The sequence below is a fragment of the Dermacentor andersoni genome, chromosome 4, assembly GCF_023375885.2.
Source record: "Dermacentor andersoni chromosome 4, qqDerAnde1_hic_scaffold, whole genome shotgun sequence".
NCBI lineage: Eukaryota > Metazoa > Arthropoda > Arachnida > Ixodida > Ixodidae > Dermacentor > Dermacentor andersoni.
The window spans coordinates 71,370,544-71,390,060 of record NC_092817.1 but is presented as its reverse complement, the minus strand read 5'-3'; the positions used below and the strand labels follow the sequence as shown (position 1 = coordinate 71,390,060).

Sequence of the window (19,517 nt, the reverse complement as noted above, 5' to 3'; positions counted from 1 at the left end):
TTCGGAGGCCCCTTCCCACGCGCCTTTCAAGACGCAAGACAATGGAGCACTGGCCGCGCTGCGGGGGTAAGCTCGGGGAATAAGATCCGCCTTTCCTGACGTAAGCCCCGAGTTCTGCGAAGACCGTCTGACGTCGGTGGGGACCGTGAACCTGTGCGGGAGTGTGTGTGTGTAAGCCCTCCCGCAGAGAGGCGGCTCGTCTACTGGTCGAACGTTTCCCTCATCTGTGATCGAGGGAGGACCGAGTGTTTATAAACCTCTGTTGTGCGGCTGCTCAGGGTACTTTCTCTCGCAGTCATGCTAGACTGATGAACTGCAACGTCCTTATGTAGATGCTGTAAATAAACCCATGTTTCTCGTTCTCGATGAGAAGCAGTCCTTCCCTTCAACAACGTCCTCAGCGAGGATAAGTTGGACGACGGCATGGCCCAGCTACCATTTAATTCATGCCCGACTCCAATCTTGACAACTGGTTACGAACGGTGGGATTGACCTCCCAATCCAAACAACTTCTATATAGAAGGGTCGTGGGAGAAGTGTCGCAATCTCTAGCGAAACTCAATGCCTAGAACCCAGAACGCCAGACTACGACTCCCTCCATGCGACCCCTGAAGTGTCCTACGAGTCGTCTGGCCTTCTTAAGAACGCTGCTTTACCTGGCGATGGGTCAAGAATGAGAAGTTGAAGTACGTAGGACTGAGGCGGGACAAGACTCGGCATCCGCCTACAGCAATTCAACACACGTGCCCACACACGCACTCACACGCACTCACACGCACACACGCAATCACACAAACACACGCATACATGGACTCGCACAAACGCGCGCACGCACACACACGCGCACGCACAACCAGTGCATGTTGTGCAAAGAAACACAGGCGATACCAAAAATTAGGTAACAGCTTTGGGCCAGAGCAAAACGACATTCTGTAGCCCGCCGCAGCGGCGTGCATTATGCATGAATTTTAATGAACATACCCTGCTGTGCAGCGTTGCCGCGGCTCCCTACCACCACTCCATCGCTGCGCATCCACGACACCACCATGATGTAGTCCTTCACGGCAGCCGGTAGGTGACACCGCAGGACGGCAGCATTACCTCGTATGGCGTACACGTCCTGCACGACGGGCACGAAATTCTCCGCCAGCACTGGAATAGAAGCAGAGAGCGCCTGACCTCGTGCACCTGATCCTTGATGAATCAACGAAGCACAGTTCACTGCCGCCGTGGTGGCAGAGCTACTTTCGCGCGTCAATTCAATGGCGCCAAACGCGCATCACTTCATTTGACTATTTCAAGGAGAAAAGACAAGGCGTGAAAGAAAGAACGAATACGTTTATTTAACCGTGCGAAACAACGGCCCGAACCGATTACTGAATCTGGACGCTGACCGCCGCCATGGGCATGTGAGCTTGCAGGTTCGCCTGCCGAACCGCCACAGTCAGTCACCCGCTAGCTGGCGTTCCCACGTCTTCTTGCCATGACTCACAATTTTCAATGCATCATTTCTGTACAATCTGATCTTATCTACGTAGAGACGCAAAGAGTGAGAAGAACCTTTAATAAAAGGAAAAGTGGAGAAGTTGACCGGAAGAGCTTCCATCTGACGTGATACTCCACGCGTACATATTTATCAGTTTTGAGGTTTATAACAATGTGGAAAAATTGAGGGATATGTTTGAACCCATCGAAGAGAGTTGTGCAGTGAAAAAGAAAAAAGACAGGCATCACAATCTAATAAATGTGACGTGCCAACAAAGCACAGCTGAGCGTCCATTATATACACGTAAAGTTGTACTGCTTGCAAGCTTTGATAAGTTTGCTTAAACTGTCACAGCGGTATTGATACCACCGTAAGAATCGTGCGCGTTGAAGACACTAACGACTGTACTTCGCCTCATTAATTGTTTGCGTTACAGCGAAAGCTGCGTCATGTCAGCGAATCAGAAAAGAGAGCCGGAAGAAGGGCTCTTACGCTGTCCGGTTCTGATCGCCGCTTGCAAACGCCGACTTAATTGAAGGTTCACGGAAGGATTAGCAGCTCACAACGGGCAAGCCCCTCCTCCCTTCTGTGGCTCTCGCTCCTGATTGGCTGCCACTAGCCCTAGCCTTCATTGCGCTGCACGCACTTGAGGAGACGGAGTATAGTTTCTCTGTATGGTCCAAGTTGTAGTGGGCATTGCATCGGCAGTCTGCCTGCCTTTGTAGCTTGTCCTTTTTCTTTATTTTAGTTTTCCCTTTGTCTTTTTATCTGAAACACGTGAAAAATATGTAGGCAACGTGCGTAACAACTTAATAACTCCATGCCAGCCCACTCGCAGTTGACGAGGAGAGAACGTACACGAAAGATGACTGCTGGAGGCAAGTATTTGTTTGAAGACTGAGCGCCTCCGTTTCGCCTTTGGAGCAATAGGCCAACTTAAATATATGAACAGGATAAATGGTTCCCGGTCATCTAAGTTATACAAAATACGTGGCTTCATTTTACTGCAATTAAGTAGCGTGAGTCGAGAGGTATGGCATTAAGCAGGTGATTTTTGATAGTTTCGGCAAGGGTGTAACGACGCCTTTAGTTACATTATTTTGTAAGAAACAACCGGGTTAAATATTGCTCACTTACACTACTTCAAACAATGGTAAACAATTCATTAGGCCTATTTGCTTTATTTTTCAATCACTTCATTAATTCGCACCAGCGAATTGTTCGCCTTCTCAAGCTGAACGTGTGTTGCGTCCAGCGAGACGTTGAATTTTCGCATCTCCAATGCAGTGGTAGAGAAAGCAAGTGTTTCCAACCTATCCACTTGATCCACTCGTCAAGCCTTTCAGCCTGTGCTCCACGCCCTGCGTTCTACGTCGAAGCGAGGCCGCAAGTCCGAATCCTGTCCGCGGCGACTGCTTTTGAATGGAAACTGAATAGAAGAGCGCTCGAGCCCTGGGTATTCTGAGTTCGTTGAAGTACACGGGGTGGTCAAAATTGATATGGCGGCGTCGCTCTTGGCCCCTGTGCTGCTCCGAGAAGTTAAACTTCGTACAGTAAAACTACGTATATTAATCTACGCACATAAATATGTCACGCTTATTCTCCTGTTTGTTCTTCTGCTCTTTCTTCTTCTTGTAGACGTACATACATACATACATACATACATACATACATACATACATACATACATACATACATACATACATACATACATACATACATACATACATACATGCATGCATGCATACATACATACATACATACATACATACATACATACATACATACATACAGACAGACAGACAGACAGACAGACAGACAGACAGATAGATAGATAGATAGATAGATAGATAGATAGATAGATAGATAGATAGATAGATAGATAGATAGATAGATAGATAGATAGATAGATAGATAGATAGATAGATAGATAGATAGATAGATAGATAGATAGATAGATAGATAGATAGATAGATAGATAGATAGATAGATAGATAGATAGATAGATAGATAGATAGATAGATAGATAGATAGATAGATAGATAGATAGATAGATAGATAGATAGATAGATAGATGGTCAGTCAGCGGGGTATTCAGGTGAAGAGGTTGGAAACATGTGCTTCCTGCTACACCGCTTCAGTTCTATATGTTGTAAGACTCTGATGATCACTACCATTTCCGTTTTCTCGGGTCACGCAAACGTGTTTCGGTTCATACGAGGAAAATACGGTCGCAGAGAATCGGATGGTACTAAGAAATCGAAACACCGTTAAGAATAACCCACTCAGCGACGACACCTGCACGGTCGAAGGGAGGAGGAAAAGAAGACACAATTTTGTCGCGGAAAATATGGAGCGTTTAAGAAAGCGATGAAACATGCAAACGAAGAAGCAATCAGGACGTGTCTACCTCGCTGGGACGATTGCGCTCCCGGAAAACCACATCGGGTTCAGAGGCGTCGGCAGATTGGAATCTCGGAAGAAAAGAGCGCGCAACCCGGTGCGGACGTTTATCTTACCGCATTTATTCTGGGCTGCGGTTATTATTGCTTGTCGGCAAAACAAAATAATAAAAGAAAGGGTGCTTGTGCATTTGGCGAATATAAATCCGCTATGTCAAAGGTATTACATTATTTCGTTCGATTTTTGCGTCTGGGTTACACACCGTGCAAATTATGGTCTCAAGAAAACTAAAAACTGCAGGTACAAAGCTTAAAGAGTTCACACTGAATTTAAATCGACTGGAAACCCTCCTATCTGCGGTGTCTGAATGAAAAAGGAGGCATCTTAAGTTAAAGCACAGCGCTATTTCAGAGAACGCTAGTATAAAGGTCCACTAATGTGCTTCAATACCTTTAAAGATAGTGTGTTCCGTGTATGACACCTTTAGTCACGAGCGGTTGTACTCGAGGAGAATTTTCTGCAACATATTTAAGCGACTACAGCGCACAAACAGACAATGGACGAATAACAGGAACAGACATGAGCACTGACTTCCAACTGTGTTGTTTTCAGTTTCACAAAAGTCCATAAACACATGACCGCCGATCGTAAGGCACGTGGGCAGCACCTTGTCTTGCATTCTTGACAAAGTTATTCCTCGAATTTCGGGTACTGCAAAACGTGCGCGCGTGGGAGGATCCTTTGACCAGGTTCCACGACATCACGACACACTACCAGTTAGAAAAACTCGTATACCCATTCCCTCATGCTAGGTTAGGCAGGATGCAAGCAGTACACTTCAGACAACTAGAAACAGATTATTACAGAAACCCCAGACTCATGCACGCCATATATCCAGACATGTACACTACAAACAGATGCACATCGTGTGGCGAGGTTGCCACACTTAATCACATGTTATGGGGATGTCAGCACTTAAAAGATGCCGGACTCAAATCTTATTGATATTGATATTATAATATCGTAATAATATGAAAGTAAAGCTTACGCTTTCGAGAATGATAGCTCAGAAACAAAGTTCGTGAAACAAAATACCGACGGCGCATGCCTTCTATGGTAAATCTTCTCAGACTTAAATGATAAAAGGGCGAAAGAATAACAGAAATTGCCATTTGATGGGCGTGTTCGTAAACTGACATTTAAAGCATATTTAGCGCCATCGAACAAGGAGAGAAAGGAGACGACACCACAATGTACATTGTGGTATCTACTTCCTTCTTTCCTTGTTCGCTGGCGCTAAATATGCTTTTTTCAATGACAGAAACCTGAAAATTATGACATTTTTTGGCGCGGCTCTGCACAATCTCCTGGATCGGCCCACGCAAGAGGCCGTGTTTCTACCGGAAAGCTCGCCTTCGTGCATAGCGTTCGTCGCCAATAGTAGTAGTATAAACCTTTATTTAAAAAAAAAATCACATTCAGGTCCAGTGGGTGGGTCCCTCAGTCCAGGGCCCCACTGGCGATCGCGGCACGCCGGGCTTGGTCGAGAAGGGCCAATTGGTCCTCCCGCACCGTGCTGGCTAGCCACACCTCCCACTGCCTACTGTTGGAGTTTTGCCCCATAAGGGGTGATTGGATTTCTTGTGGCCGACTCTGGCACGACCATGTGATATGGTCAAGAGATGGCCGCCCTCCGCACCAAGGGCAAGTGTTGGGATACCGGGTGGGGTGTATGTGGTGTAGTAGGAGTAGGTGTGGGTAAGTACGGGTTTGTAGTCGGCGCCAGTCCCGCATTTGCGCTGAGTCCAAGGATGTGTCTGGAAAGCTATACCGTTGCCTTCCTCGTCTCTGTGCCTCCAGGATATCTTTTGCTGTGATCGGAGATTCTACGAGAGTGCGTTCCGTCGCTCGGATGCTATATTCTCGAGCGAGGCGGTCCGCCCTCTCGTTACCCCTCACTCCGGTGTGCGCCGGACACCACGTAATAGCGTGGTGTTCCGTGAGATTTCTTCCTAGGATTTTGATGGTGAGTTTGGGCAGGGTGCCTGCCATGAAAAGGCGACATGCCGATTGCGAGTCGGTTAGTATTAACGCAGAACGTGCTCTATTTTCAGCGTCACGTATAGCCAGAGCCACCGCAGTAGCCTCTGCTGTGGCCACCGACTCTGTTCTGACTGTTGCGGAAATAGTAGTTTGTGCGTTTGCGGCTACCACAGTAAAAGTTTTGCTATCCTGTTTGCACGCGTCCGTGTAATAAACCTCCGAATTTCTACCGAACCTGCGTTCGAGTGTCCTGGCCCGTGCAAGGCGCCGTTGTCTGTGGTATTTCTCGCTCATGTTTTTAGGGATTGGGGACACAGAGATCTGAGCTCGTATGTTCGGTGGGAGGAGTTCTGTTTGGTCGTTACAATGTGCCGGTCTGAGTGGATACCCTAATCGACGGAGAAGTGTTCGACCTTGCTCCGTGGAATTGAGCCTTTCTCGTTGTGCAATCAGTGTTGCAGCCACGAGTTCTTCAAATGTGTTGCTAATACCCATTGCATTAAAAAGGGTCGTGCTAGTGCAAATCGGTAGACCAAGCGCCAACGTTTCCCGGTAAACATAACGGTTACATAAGCTACAGTTGCCGGGAAGCGTGAGAAGCAGTCAGGGATATTTGAATGCTATTGCGTTCCACTCTTAAATGCGAAGCTCAAGCGTCCCCCAATTTTTTTCCCCTTCTCGGTCTGATCATGTACACCAGTGACGTGCGACACCTGCTACGCCGCCGCTCGTGCGGCGCCCTTCGTCACGCCAGCGTTGTAAGACGCCTGGCAGCGTCCAGGGCACTGTTTCTCTTGCGCTGTGGCAGCTGCCTCGCGTGCTCTGTGGCTCCAACATGACGCTTCCCCGCATTCCTCGAACACTGTCGAAAGAGCTTCAGCACAGCACTAAACCTTGCTATCATTTTCAATGCTTCGCATTCCAAGTGAAACTGGCCGACTTTTTTTTTTTTTTTTTGCCCCGTTCTCTCATTAGCAAGTACCGCGTAGATTTTGTCTTTCTTTCACTTTTTATTTTTTTTGCCCATGGTTTGAGCACTTTCAACTCTGAACACAAGCATGCCAGCTGCACCGCAGAACACGTACTGCATTGCAAAGAAGAGCACCGCGTAATTAATTTCGGCGCAATACATTTCAGCCAATCTTTCTTAGCAGCAGAGTATATAATTATGTCGCTTTTAAATGTGACGTAACACTCAGCCAATGACGGCTGCTATATTGTTTTCTGCTCCGCACAAAAAGCACCGCTATGATAAGTATAAGCATAAGTATCGTCATAAGTATAGAGCAATCGGAAAATTAATAAGCTGGTGGACAAACTTAGCGAGACCCCACGACAAATGTGAGACCTTGGCTTCAACCTTGGCGATGCAGCCCATGTTTACAAGGACGGTGCATTCATTTATTCCCTTAAACATTTATGCAAGCATTTATCAAACATTATCATAAACATTTATGTAAATTTATCCAGTCATATACATTGCACGCTTACAAGCTGCAAGACTGAATAGAATGCAGTGCGTGTAATATTACAGACTATGTTACCAAGTTTCTGTTTGAAAACATTTTTATGTGGAGTAATTCTCGAGATACTTAAGAACGTTTCTCTATGTTGTTTACAGACTGTGTATGCGTATACAGCCTATGGTCTTCTGGCCTTACACTGTTTATCTGTAATATCTATGCTACGCGCATAACTTTTAAAACGTACAAAGCGGCAAGATGATCTATAAGAAGCTGTCTTTTACGCTTAAAATGTGTCAGCTGTTACACTTGACAAGTTCGTTAGGTGGAGACTTCTGAAAAAGCAGGTAAAGACAGTAAACTTGTCAACCCACAGGAGCTTTTCAGAAGTCTATAAAAAAACTGTGCAAAAGAGATTGCAAAAGACAATGCAAGTGGCAGACAGGAAGGTGTAAGGAACGAACACGTGGGTAATGTTTTCGTTTGATGTTCTCACTATGCATTACTAATCCAATGATTCTGGGGCTGCTTACAAACAAAGCAGAATTTTCCTTATCTTTGTACTCCGCATTTTCAGAATTTCATTCTATTAAATATTTACTCGCATCAACTAAACCAACTGCTCTTCTAAGTCTCCATGTCACGCTTACAAGCTTACAGACCCTTAGCCACAAAGTGAGGCTGCGTCTAGTATATACAGCCTATCGCTGACCCATCACTGCATTTTTGTACCAACCAGAAAACTGAAAGCACGTTCATTACATCTAAGATAAGCTTCTTTTCGAAACATTGGCTCGCTTTTCTAACTCTGAAGAGACTAATTAAACGCGAGCGAATTTTCGCGTTAACCCCAAAGAATCTCTTCAACTGCAGCTTAATCCTATCGCTACTTAATCTAGCTTTCCTTGCAACGCGGGTACTTAGGCACTTAATTCGGCCAGCTCCTTCGTCGCCTCATTAACAGGTCTGCAGTTCTCCTTTCAACAGTGACGTATATCTGCCGAGCTCCCACGCTGTTGGTCGCGCAAGCAGCGAGCATTTCCTCAAATAGGCGCGGTCTCTCTCCACAGCCACGCCGTCTATCAAAACCGCTTTTATCAGCTCGGTGCCAGGCGCGCCTTCTGCTCGGTGCAATGAACGACGCCCGGCGCGAAACGGCGGGTGGAGATAGCGCCCACAGGCAAGCCAAGCCCGGCCTCAGCCAAGCCAAGGCGATCTGAGTGTCGAGCCGAGCCGGTCCTTGCTCAGCCCCTGTCGTCGTGAAGCAAGCGAGCAGCCTTTCATTTCTGTACTCTTTTCGTATATATAAATATTTTTTTTTCATCGGAGAACGCTACGCTTCAGAAACGCTCTAAAGTTGCTTTCAATGCGAGCAACATGGCCTCGACGCTCTGCCTATGTCCTTACTTGCGCCTCCCTTCCTTTAACATTCCCCCCCCCCCCCCCCCCCCCCCGCTGAGTCCTCTACTTCGAAAGTCTGTCCACGCACCGTTACGTTCGTTCCGAGTCTCTTCGGCAGCACGTCGCCTGCCTCCCAGACCGAAGTTTTTTTGAGATAGAAATAAACTGTAAGCCTCACAGGGGAACCGCCTTTCACGACCTTCTGGTGGTGGAAGGAGAGACGTTGTCGGGCTTCTTTTTTTTTTTTTTTTTTGTCGCTGCCTATATGATTTGGTATCTCCAAATTATTGATTTATTTTCATTCTCGACTTTTTCTCTTCTTTTTTTCTAAAAAGACCTGCAGGTGACAATTCGAATGGAGCGCGCCCTTGGAGCTTGAGCTTCTCTAGCTTTGGTTCGACAGCGCTCATTTATACCGATTCCAGCTCTCGTGGAGAAATCAATACTGCGTCCCCATTTGGAACGCCGAGAGGCCGCGGTCTCTCGAGGATTTTAACAGTTACGAATAGTTTGAAAGAAGCAACTCGTGAAAATGAGTAATTGCGCTTAGTCCCGGAACAAGGCGCATGCGCCAGCGTTTCCCTTTCGGGAAAACACTGGGCGGCGCCATTGCTTGGCAGCTCATAAAATGTCGCCAGTGCTCACCTAAATACGTAAACAAAAGAAAGCGAGGGAGAAAAAGCGATAGCAATAGCCCGATGCTCTATCATAGGCCACCTGAGGCGTCATCGACCTGACTGCTTGTCGGCCCACAAAACAACGAAGGCAAGTTTTGTGCTTTTTGAGTGCGATTTTGCCTGTGCGACCGCATTTCGCTTCGTGGCGCTGTCCGTGCGCCTGCACGAATTCTCCGCCTCTTTGCTCTCTCTCTCTCTCTCTCTCTCATTTCTATTTCCATGTTTCCCGCCCCTAACTTATGGTAGCCAACCAGACGCCTTTCTGGGTAGTCAATATCCCTGCCTTTTCTCTCTCTTTGCTCCTCCTTGCTGCTGACCGAGGGGAATACACATGATTGGCCTGGTTTGAGAGCAGTAAATCGACAGCACATGCCAACGTGCGATCTACTATGAACAAGTGATGATGATAATGAGGATGATGACGACGACGATGACGATTATTATTATTATTATTATTATTATTATTATTATTATTATTATTATTATTATTATTATTATTATTATCACGGCGACGACGATGACAATTTTAAAAATGGCACAACCCTACTGTGAGTGATTGGCCAAGAATCATGTGATATTACCATAACATCAAGATTAATGGAAATACGAATAAAACCAATCATAAGTGAAGTAACGCGGGCTTTATTTATTTATTTATTTATTTATTCATTTATTTATTTATTTATTTATTTATTTATTATACCCTCAGGGCCAATGGCATTATAGAGGGGAGTGGGGAATATGTTTAACATAAGTTATGCACAACAGCATCAACAAACAACCACAACATACTAGTATAATTACACAATAATAGCGGATAACAAACCAGAGTAAATAAATATTTTTATACTTATTCAAACTACATATTCAACGTACATAGATTACATAAACCAAAGCGCATAAGGAACGTGAATAAGCAGAGTGCACAATTCATAGTGAGAGGAGCATTTAAACCATAGTTATGAACACAAAGAAAACAAGACTACTCAAAACTAAATGTCGTGCAAGGTTGCTTTAAAATGGTTAGTATCGCTCATGGAGGCAAGTTACAGGAAGGCGATTCCACTCATCAGCTGATTGCGCGAAGAATGAGTGTAAGGACGAGGAGGATCTACAAGATGGAATACCAACTTTTTGTTGGTGATCAAGCCGAGATGATATGTAATGTGGTGCCGAAAGAAGCTCATTTTGTTATACGGGATGACGGTATATCTTATGAAAGAGAGAAAGCCGCAAGTGTTTGCATCGCGATGCTAATGGTGCTAACTGTAGGTTAGACTTCATTGTGGTGGTACTGGCTGCCCTGTTATATTTGGAGAATATGTATCGTGTGGAATTGATTGTTCTGCACCATTTCCACTGAATAAATTGAATTATTTTGACTAGGATCCCACACAGAGGCGGCGTATTCGAGTTTAAGCCGGATAAGTGTTTTATAGAGCATCAGTTTTAAATACTGTGGCGGACGTGAAAAATTGCGTCGGAGGCAACCTAACGATTTGTTAGCGCTGCATAATAGGTTGATAGTGCGCAATGTGTTTCATCCAGGTAAGGTCGGATAAGACGTGAAGACCGAGGTATTTATAGGATGAAACGCAATCGAGTGGGATGTTATCGATGTAATAGGCTGATGGAGTGTAACTACATGGATACCCTAGTTGACTTACATTTGTTTATGTTTAATTCCATGCGCCATGTTTTGCACCGTGCACTGATAGCATCAAGATCGGATTGAAGAGAGGCTGTATCATGATTAGTAGTTACTTCTCGAAATATTACGCAGTCGTCAGCAAAGAGATGAATGTGAGATGTAATACAAGAAGGTAAGTCAATAATATAGATTAGATATAGCAGCGGTCCAAGGACAGAGCCTTGCGGCACGCCTGAAGAAGCCAGATTAAAAGGAGAGTCAACGCTGTTAGCAGAAACGAACTGAGAACTACTCAACAGTAAACATCATCATCATCATCATCATCATCATCATCATCATCATCATCAGCCTGGTTATGCCCACTGCAGGGCAAAGGCCTCTCCCATACTTCTCCAACTACCCCGGTCATGTACTAATTGTGGCCATGTTGTCCCTGCAAACTTCTTAATTTCGTCCCCCCACCTAACTTTCTGCCGCCCTCTGCTACGCTTCCCTTCCCTTGGAATCCATTCCGTAACTCTTAATGACCATCGGTTATCTCCTATATGAAGACAACAGGAAACACTCAAGCCAAATAGGTAATTGGGGATCAAGGTTAAGCTTAAGCAATTTATACGTTAGCAGATTATGACAAACTTTATCAAACGCTTTCGAAAAATCTAAAAAAACAATGCGGAGAGAAGAACGATAAATAATGACATGTAGCTTATGTGTAAACGCTATTAGCTGTGTTTCGCATGAATAAGTTTCGCGAAAGCCATGTTGCGAGTGCGTGAAGAAGAAATCAGATTCGAGAAACTCAGCAAGATTGGAAAATAAGATATGCTCGAGAAGTTTGCATGGGATACTAGTGAGCGAAATGGGACGATAGTTAAGTGGAGTGCGCCTACTACCTGTTTTATGAAAGGGAATCACCTTTTCCTGTCTTCCATTCCGCAGGGATAGAGCCCGCGTCAAGTGACTGTTCAAAAATTTTGGTTAGTATAATGGAAGTGTACTCGCTCGTGCTTTTCAAAAACTTCGGAATGATTGCGTCGCAACCAGGGAAAGAAGAAAGTTTCAATTTATTATTTAGATGTTCGAGGCCTCACGGGTCTACTGCAGTAAGACACATTAAAGTGGTATATTGGCAGTGCAAAAGCGCTGGCGAAACATTTGTCCCTGATGAAAAGTTAGAATGAACAACGTCGTTAACGACAGATGCGCGCTGTTCAAAAGCTATACGGTCTCCAGCATTATTCACAAGGCTTATAGCGTTGTCGTCTCTTGGGTTTATGACGCGCCAGAACTTTTTAGTGTCGGTAGCGAGCATGGATGGAAGAGTGCTTTCCAAAAAGTGCGGTTTTTCGCAACGGAGTGCAGATACGTATTCATCAGAAGTCAGTTTATGCGCATTCCAATGATAGCCACAAGAACAACGTTTCGCTGATCTGTAGACACGCTTGTTTTTGTTTGATGGACGTTTTATGTGGCTGTTGTACGACGGCGCCGATTTGTTTGAAATTATCAAGCGAACGGGTACATATTTTTCAAGAATTTAACTTCGTTCATAAACAAATTCCAGTTGTTTTGAACGCTACGACTTTCAAAGTTGGTCAGAAAAGTATCAATAAGCGCACGCGATTCTCTGTTGTCTTTGTCAAAGTTTGCATGTTTGAAATCACAGATAATTTTGCTTTTGTTTTTGTACTTAGGCTGCGATAACTTGATTTCGAACATTAAGATGGAATGATCGCTCATACCCAGCAGTAAAGCTATATCGAAAGCAAGATCAGGACGAGTGGTGAGTATTAAATCAAGGGTATTGGCGGAAGAAATTGTCGTCGTGGTGGGTTCTTTGACAAGTTGTGAAAAGGAAAAAAAAAGCCTTACACATGTCAAGAGGCTCTTTCGCAAGCATCGACGATAGATTAATGCTAGGTGGACTGCAGTCCCATGTGAGATTAGGGATATTAAAATCCCCGCGCAGGAACAAAGGTAGTATGGAGTACTGCGACAAAACCATGTTGGTGACATCATGTAATTCGTTTACAAAGATGGAGGAAAATGTGGGTGGGCGACAACAAGCTCCGATAATTATTTGTTTGTTTTTTTAACTTCAGCAATGGATCAAACTCTTTCAAGTTCACTATAAACTTGAATCCGTTTAGACGGAAATGTGTTAGATATTCCTATGAGAACACCGCCGCCTTTCCACGTGCCGCCGTCCCAGCGAAAAAGAGTTTTCCAAGAACAGTTCACTATGGTTTGTTAGTGGGTTATTAGTGGGTGTTATTAGTGGGTTGTTAGTTCACTGTCGATTATTAGTCAGCCTTGGGGGAAAACCGGGAGCAGGTAATTTTGCACTCCTCCTACTTGTTCTCTTATTTATTCTTTTCTTTTTCTTTACAGTGTCAGCTGATGAGTGTTCATCGCTGCTTCGCCATGGCTGTCCTCCACCCTGTCCTCGGTCTGTACACGAGCAAACATCCACGTACGCAGGTTAGTACAGGTGTAGAGGGTTGAGGGTTTACATATTGCGAGCTTAGCAATTGTTGGTATTGGTAGAATTATTTGAAAAGTTTTCAAATAATTCCAGTTTGACAGTTTGCCACTTTGCCAGTTTACTGAAAGGAGGGCAATTATCTATTCAAAGTTGTGCGAGTGGTGCATCAATGGGTTCACAGGTTGTCATATTCGAAGAAACAGTCCTTCTCAGCGGCAATGCACGGGAAAACATCTCATTTCCGACAGTGGCCTTGGTTTTCGCCACACACTTCTCGTACTTGCACCGCTACAGAAACGGCGACTGGACTTGCTGGGGCCAGTGGTCCTTCGCATCCTACCTCACACCATAGCATCATGTTTAGAGCAAGGAGGATGGCTCGAAATGAGCTGTTCACGAATGACATTAAAAGAAACAATGCTAAATGGCAGCGCAGACAAAAATTCTCAAATACTAAAACAGCAGTCCGTATACTGCTTATGCGGGCCGATATGCTTCGCCCGAACGAAATTCTATTGATATAGCATCAACCTAGGAGTCACGAATATCCGGACAACCATTCGAGGACGCGACATAATTGCCGGACCAACTTCGTTCGTTTGATGGTCCGAAAATGTGAGCGTTTACTATCTTCACGATCAAGCAGCGCGTACCGCGATTTGTACCACATTTGAATATTGCCACCACACAAAACTAAAAGGAATACTAAAAAACACAGTTTAATTCTTTCACGGTTAACTAGATTGCGCAAGAAGTCCAAAAAGTGTCGGTAGTTTTAAATGTTCGCGTCGCCGGCGTGGTAAAAAGACATTGAGGGAGTCACACTGTCTCCGAATGGAGACGCGGATGTAAACAGGGTCAAAACTATTCAGTGGCAGAACCATAAGTATTGAGTAACTGTGCTTCATTTAAAGGTGGCGCTTTCTCTACATAAAACAGGCGTTTTTAACTCTTCTGAATGATTGAGGTTGCTGCAAAAGAGAAATTTTAACAGCGACAAACCAGAGCTTCCGTGAAACTTGGAGTCGTCCATCTTCAAAGATGTTTTTCTTCAGTAGTGTTTCGCCGCTTCATATCAGATGGCGTCCATTGCGTCTATGTGTGTCTCGTATATTGACCGCACCAGTGTGCAGCGTGACTCTTTCGCTTATTGATGAAAAAGCCAACGAAGAAAGTCGCTTCTTCATATAGAGACACTGTGACTGAAAGCGTTAATCAACTCCAAGCATACACAGATGGCTCTGTCAATGTAGACGAAGATTGCTGCCCAGCTGCATTCTATATTCCCTATCTTAGATATGCGTGCTCTGTCCGTCTGGATTGTATAACTTCGTCGACAGTTGTGGAAGCTGCGGCATAGCTGCTGCTCTGCGCAAACTAAAAACATTGCCTCCACAGAACCTGGCTCTCTTTACGAACTCAAAGGCCGCGTTGGAACGCCTCTACTATGGTCTACAGTCCATCAAGTTCCCGCGCAAATCCCTAGCCCTCGTGAAAGAACTTGGCAACAAAGGCTTTACAGTAAAGTTTCAGTGGATTCCCTCCCAAATTGGTACTGGTGGCAACAAAAAAGCTCATGGTCTTGCATACACAGCGCTCCATTATACTCCCAAAGTCAACGCCCCAAACAGTAATCTAGTTAAGAAATCTGACATTAGAAATCACTTTGGGTCACTTTGGATTTCACCACATATGCCCTGCGTAACCAAGAGATTTCATCGAAAGGAAGCGAAAGGAAGGAATCGAATAAGGACAAGACCTGCTAGTACACCACCATGGTTATTTAAGACGGGGCGTGTCAATTTTCCGAACTGTACAAAATGCGACGAGACAGGAGACATCGAACACTTTCTGTGGTCGTGCCCAAAATTCCAAGATGAAAGGGACGCTCTCCTGGAAAATCTGCAAGAAAAGGACCTTCCACATGTGTGCCTTCAACAGCTTGTGTTACTCGAAGGATCGGTTATAGCCCGCAAGGAAACTTCAAGTCTCCTTACCACATTCTTAAGAGAGCCTGATTTGATGTACATGTGGTAAAACATCACAGTGATACTATAAGAGACCCTCGGGCGGAGCAATTGCCGATCTTGATCGCCAGGCTAAACCCGCCTGTTGCTGCAACTCACCACCACCACCACCACCAGCACCACCACCACCACTACCACCAATATACGTGTTAGAGTAATGATCCTCCTTCCATTTTACAATACCGCCTCACCCACCAAGTTTCAGCCTCGCGCGCCTTAGTAGCAAAGATAAAGATTGTGCACAAGCTGAGTAGATAAAGGTGGTGGTAGGCCTATGATTAAAGTTATTATTGCTTACAACGTCATGTCGCAGCATGTCAGATGTAGGCCGACCAGATTGATGTTCATAGAGTGTACTGACAAAACTACTTAATCAGTGCACAAGCTCGCGCTTAAAGGTCAAAAGAGCACGCGGCTTCTCCTATCTTTTCTTGCGTGTCTTCCCTTATCGCTTACTCGTCACTACGACAATCTAAAGGTGAACGATAAACCAGTTTCCACACGTAGCCGGGAAATGTAGACCGAAAAATCATGGAACTTTGCCCGGCAGCTTTCTTCCGACACTCCGGTAATTTGTGGCTCTCTTTCTTTTATTATTCATAGTTCACGCCCCAGAAAGTCTATTCCATCACAAAAGGATTCTGGCTCCCGGAACGTATATTGCCTCTTCGAAGCCCGTTGCCACCAGCTCTGGCGCTTCTTCTTCTTTTTTTTTTCCTTTCTTTCTTTTTTTTTCTTCTTTTTTTTTCTCTCTCTCTCTCTCATACGGAATCGCCGAGGGTGCATCTCTCGACGAACACCGCCCCTTTCTGCGCGACAAGTGGACAGGGAAAATCGGTCGGGGTGGGAATGAGCAAAGGAGCGTTAAGAGATGGAGCGGAGCAGGCCGAAGAGGGAGGGGAGGGATAGGGACGCTGCACGGGTGGTTGGGGGTGCAAACGAGCCACTGCTTGTCTGTCGTCTCGCCCGCCGGTTTCATATATACCGTTCTCACACACCGCCACGCTGGCGCCGTCCTGCTTGCTGACGTTTACTGTATAGAGGCGACGAGGCCGGCAGCGGGCATCATTCTCCAGCGAAAGGAAAGTTCAGGCACGGGGGACGAGCCGTCGTCGCCTGGCTCTGATTACGGATATTAACGCAACGGGCGACCTGCGACAAATGTTGCCTCTTCCTCGGTTAGAATAATGCTCGACGAGCGGCGCGGGCTACTTCCCTATAGCTTTGCGAGTTTGTTCTTGCTTCTTGCGATGACACGCGAGCGAAGCGCCGTTCCTGCAACGGAGATGTTCCCTATACGCTGCGTTTGTTGTTGACTTGCTCGGGTGGGTCCTCCCAGAAACTGGCGCGAGAGCGCTGCATCGCAGTTGAGGCGAAGATAGATGCAATCGCGACCAGAGGGGAAAAAAGGGAATAAATAATGCGTAGACGAGGGAGTTGGCGCACTTCGACGGCGCAAACAGAGAGCTTGATGAGCATCCGATGCTGATCTCTCGCATTTGCGAAAGCCCGTGCGTGAGCTCGCAGAAGCTGCAGCTTGTTTCTGCGGTTGGCGAACGCGTATACATCCACGTTGCGCGGCTACTGAGCCGGGTACGCGATATCAGTAGCGTGTTGGCACAGGTTGGCGAGTACAAGGTTTCGGAAATACAGCGTAAATACAGCGAGAAATACGCAAGAGGACGGCACAGAAAGTGAAAGGGAGTGTGAGCTCACGAGGGCAAATCGTTCGGCTTGTTTTGTGCTGCATAACGAACTGTGTACAGCGGAGAAACACAGTACCATTTCCTCATCTGTCTGTTTGCCACCTGTTTTCAGCGCTTTGCTTTCGCTAAAAGTGAGATCATAACTTTGACGGCTTGCGGGCATTAACTGTCGCGTACTGATTCCTAACCTGCTGAATGCAGTGAGTAAGGCAGTGCGGAACACAAAACTTGTTTACCTCGCCAAGCGTTGAGCAGCGTAAGCATAAACGCAGCAGCGACGGATTGTTTATCGGCATCCCTGTTTGCCTGTTAGGACAGTCCAGCCACTTGTGTTACGTCACGACTAGGAGGGCACAGGTATTGTGTTATTTAAGTGATGCTAATAAAGATTCGTTAAGGTGGAGCAAAATCAGACAAAGAATCAAAAGAAAATAAAGTAAAATTACCTCTTCCCGTGGTGCTATTAAACAGCAGTCCAACTGTCCTGCTGCTAGAAAGCAGTGTAGCAGTCCTGTAATTGTACAGCACAGCAGTTGTATCAGTGGTGGCACATATGCTGTTATTTGACCTGGTAGGGCCTCACTGAAGGCGCGCGTTGGAGCACTTTACTGATTTATTTTACTCTGCCAATGTTTGTTTAGAACACTAATTTGTGTAATATTCAGAGCATATTTATTTTACGGAAAATGCAGAGCGTGCACATAGTAATTAACAACTTTTTAATGTATGCGTGCGCCGAAATGCCGATCATGCTTGGACAGAAACAACTTACCATGATAAAGCTACTTTCGGTAACCTTGATACTAGAAGCAACAAAAAAAAAGTTGACTTCAACGAGAAGAGGAAGAAAATTACACGTTCGCAGTTAGAAAATTGAAGTTTAGACAAATTCACGTGCTATGTATGCCCACCGTTCTCACACCGGTTCATGCAAACCCTTGCTCCAGTTTTTGCTTCAGTAAATTTTTCCATGAAACTGTAGTAGTGTGTGATTACCTCCGTGGTTGGGCAAAACCAGCGGGTGTGATCCCGGAGGCCACGAATGTGTCGATCGCAACACGAGCTCTCTGATGTCACGGAGTTCATGCTTCCATCGCATCAAATCAAAGTACGTGAAGTGGAAATAACGCTGACGGAAAGTGCATCCACGAACTTCTTTTCTTCAGCTACAACCTCTCTTGACGTCTGAGCCAATCGGTGCGCGTTGAAAGTGACATGCCGGAAATCATTGATCGGAAATGTGCACCCACTTTCGTTTTTCCGTATGAAAGGCTTCGTGCGCCACGCCAGTTCTGCCTCGAAAAGCAACAGCAATGAAAAGGTACAGGCAGTAAGCGTGATCAAGAAAATAAAAGCGACAAAACACATCCGCTTGGTCCATTCTGGTCCCGGGTCGCGGTAAAGCGCTTGACCCAGCCATAACGTTCCTTTTCTTTCTTTCTTTCTGTCTTTTCTTCTTCTTTATTTCTTTGTTGCTCGCGTGTACTTGGGTTTGTTGGCTTGCAAACACGTTTTGTTGCTGATCCTAAGGAAGGCGCGCTATCCGACAGAGTCGAGCCCTGTATAGAACCTAGACGAATAGCAAACAGCTTTGCCTGACAAAATCACAAGCTACATTCAAAGGCTCTTGCAGTGCATCTACAAAGTGCACAGCAGGGCGGTATGAAAACACAACAGTTTTGCGCAAAACAACGAGATGCACGCGCAAGGGTCAATGCATAAACTTTCCGGTCTTCATAGCGCGCATATATAGAGAAAGGCAAGAACGCGAATACGTCAACTGAAGGCAGTGAACTAGTGCGCACAATGCAAAACGAACTGGCCAGATTTATTACAGCGAAGCGTGCATTTCGTTCTTCTTTTCCAAGTATTTCTTTCAAGCGAGATATGTTTTCTTGCTTTACCAAGCGCTTTTTTCGCTACGGTTCGTTCTTTTGCTGGTCGTGCGCTAGTGACTACAGCCAAGCATGTGTGCGTACAGGAAACGTGAACTGAAAGAAAGCAGCAAAGACACTGTCTTCTCTCTCACATGTTAGCCTGGCCATTATGTCACATCGCAGTGCTTACGAGCAAACATATTTATATTATACGGTATTCCACAATGTGTTCTGTACTATGTCCACCGGCCCCAAAACAAAGAACAAACTCGCAGCGCGGGAGCGCCGTGAACACAGT

At 45.5% G+C, this 19,517-nt stretch overlaps 1 protein-coding gene across 1 annotated transcript in view; it reads right to left on the bottom strand.

The window, feature by feature from the left end:
- The window catches only part of LOC126536769 (cell adhesion molecule Dscam1-like), a 114,555-nt gene that overhangs the window by 60,659 nt on the left and 34,379 nt on the right, over positions 1 to 19,517 (bottom strand). The window contains exon 5 of the mRNA XM_055073902.2: positions 982 to 1,152. Coding sequence (XP_054929877.2) covers positions 982 to 1,152 — 171 coding nt within the window. The remainder of the gene's footprint in view (positions 1 to 981; positions 1,153 to 19,517) is intronic.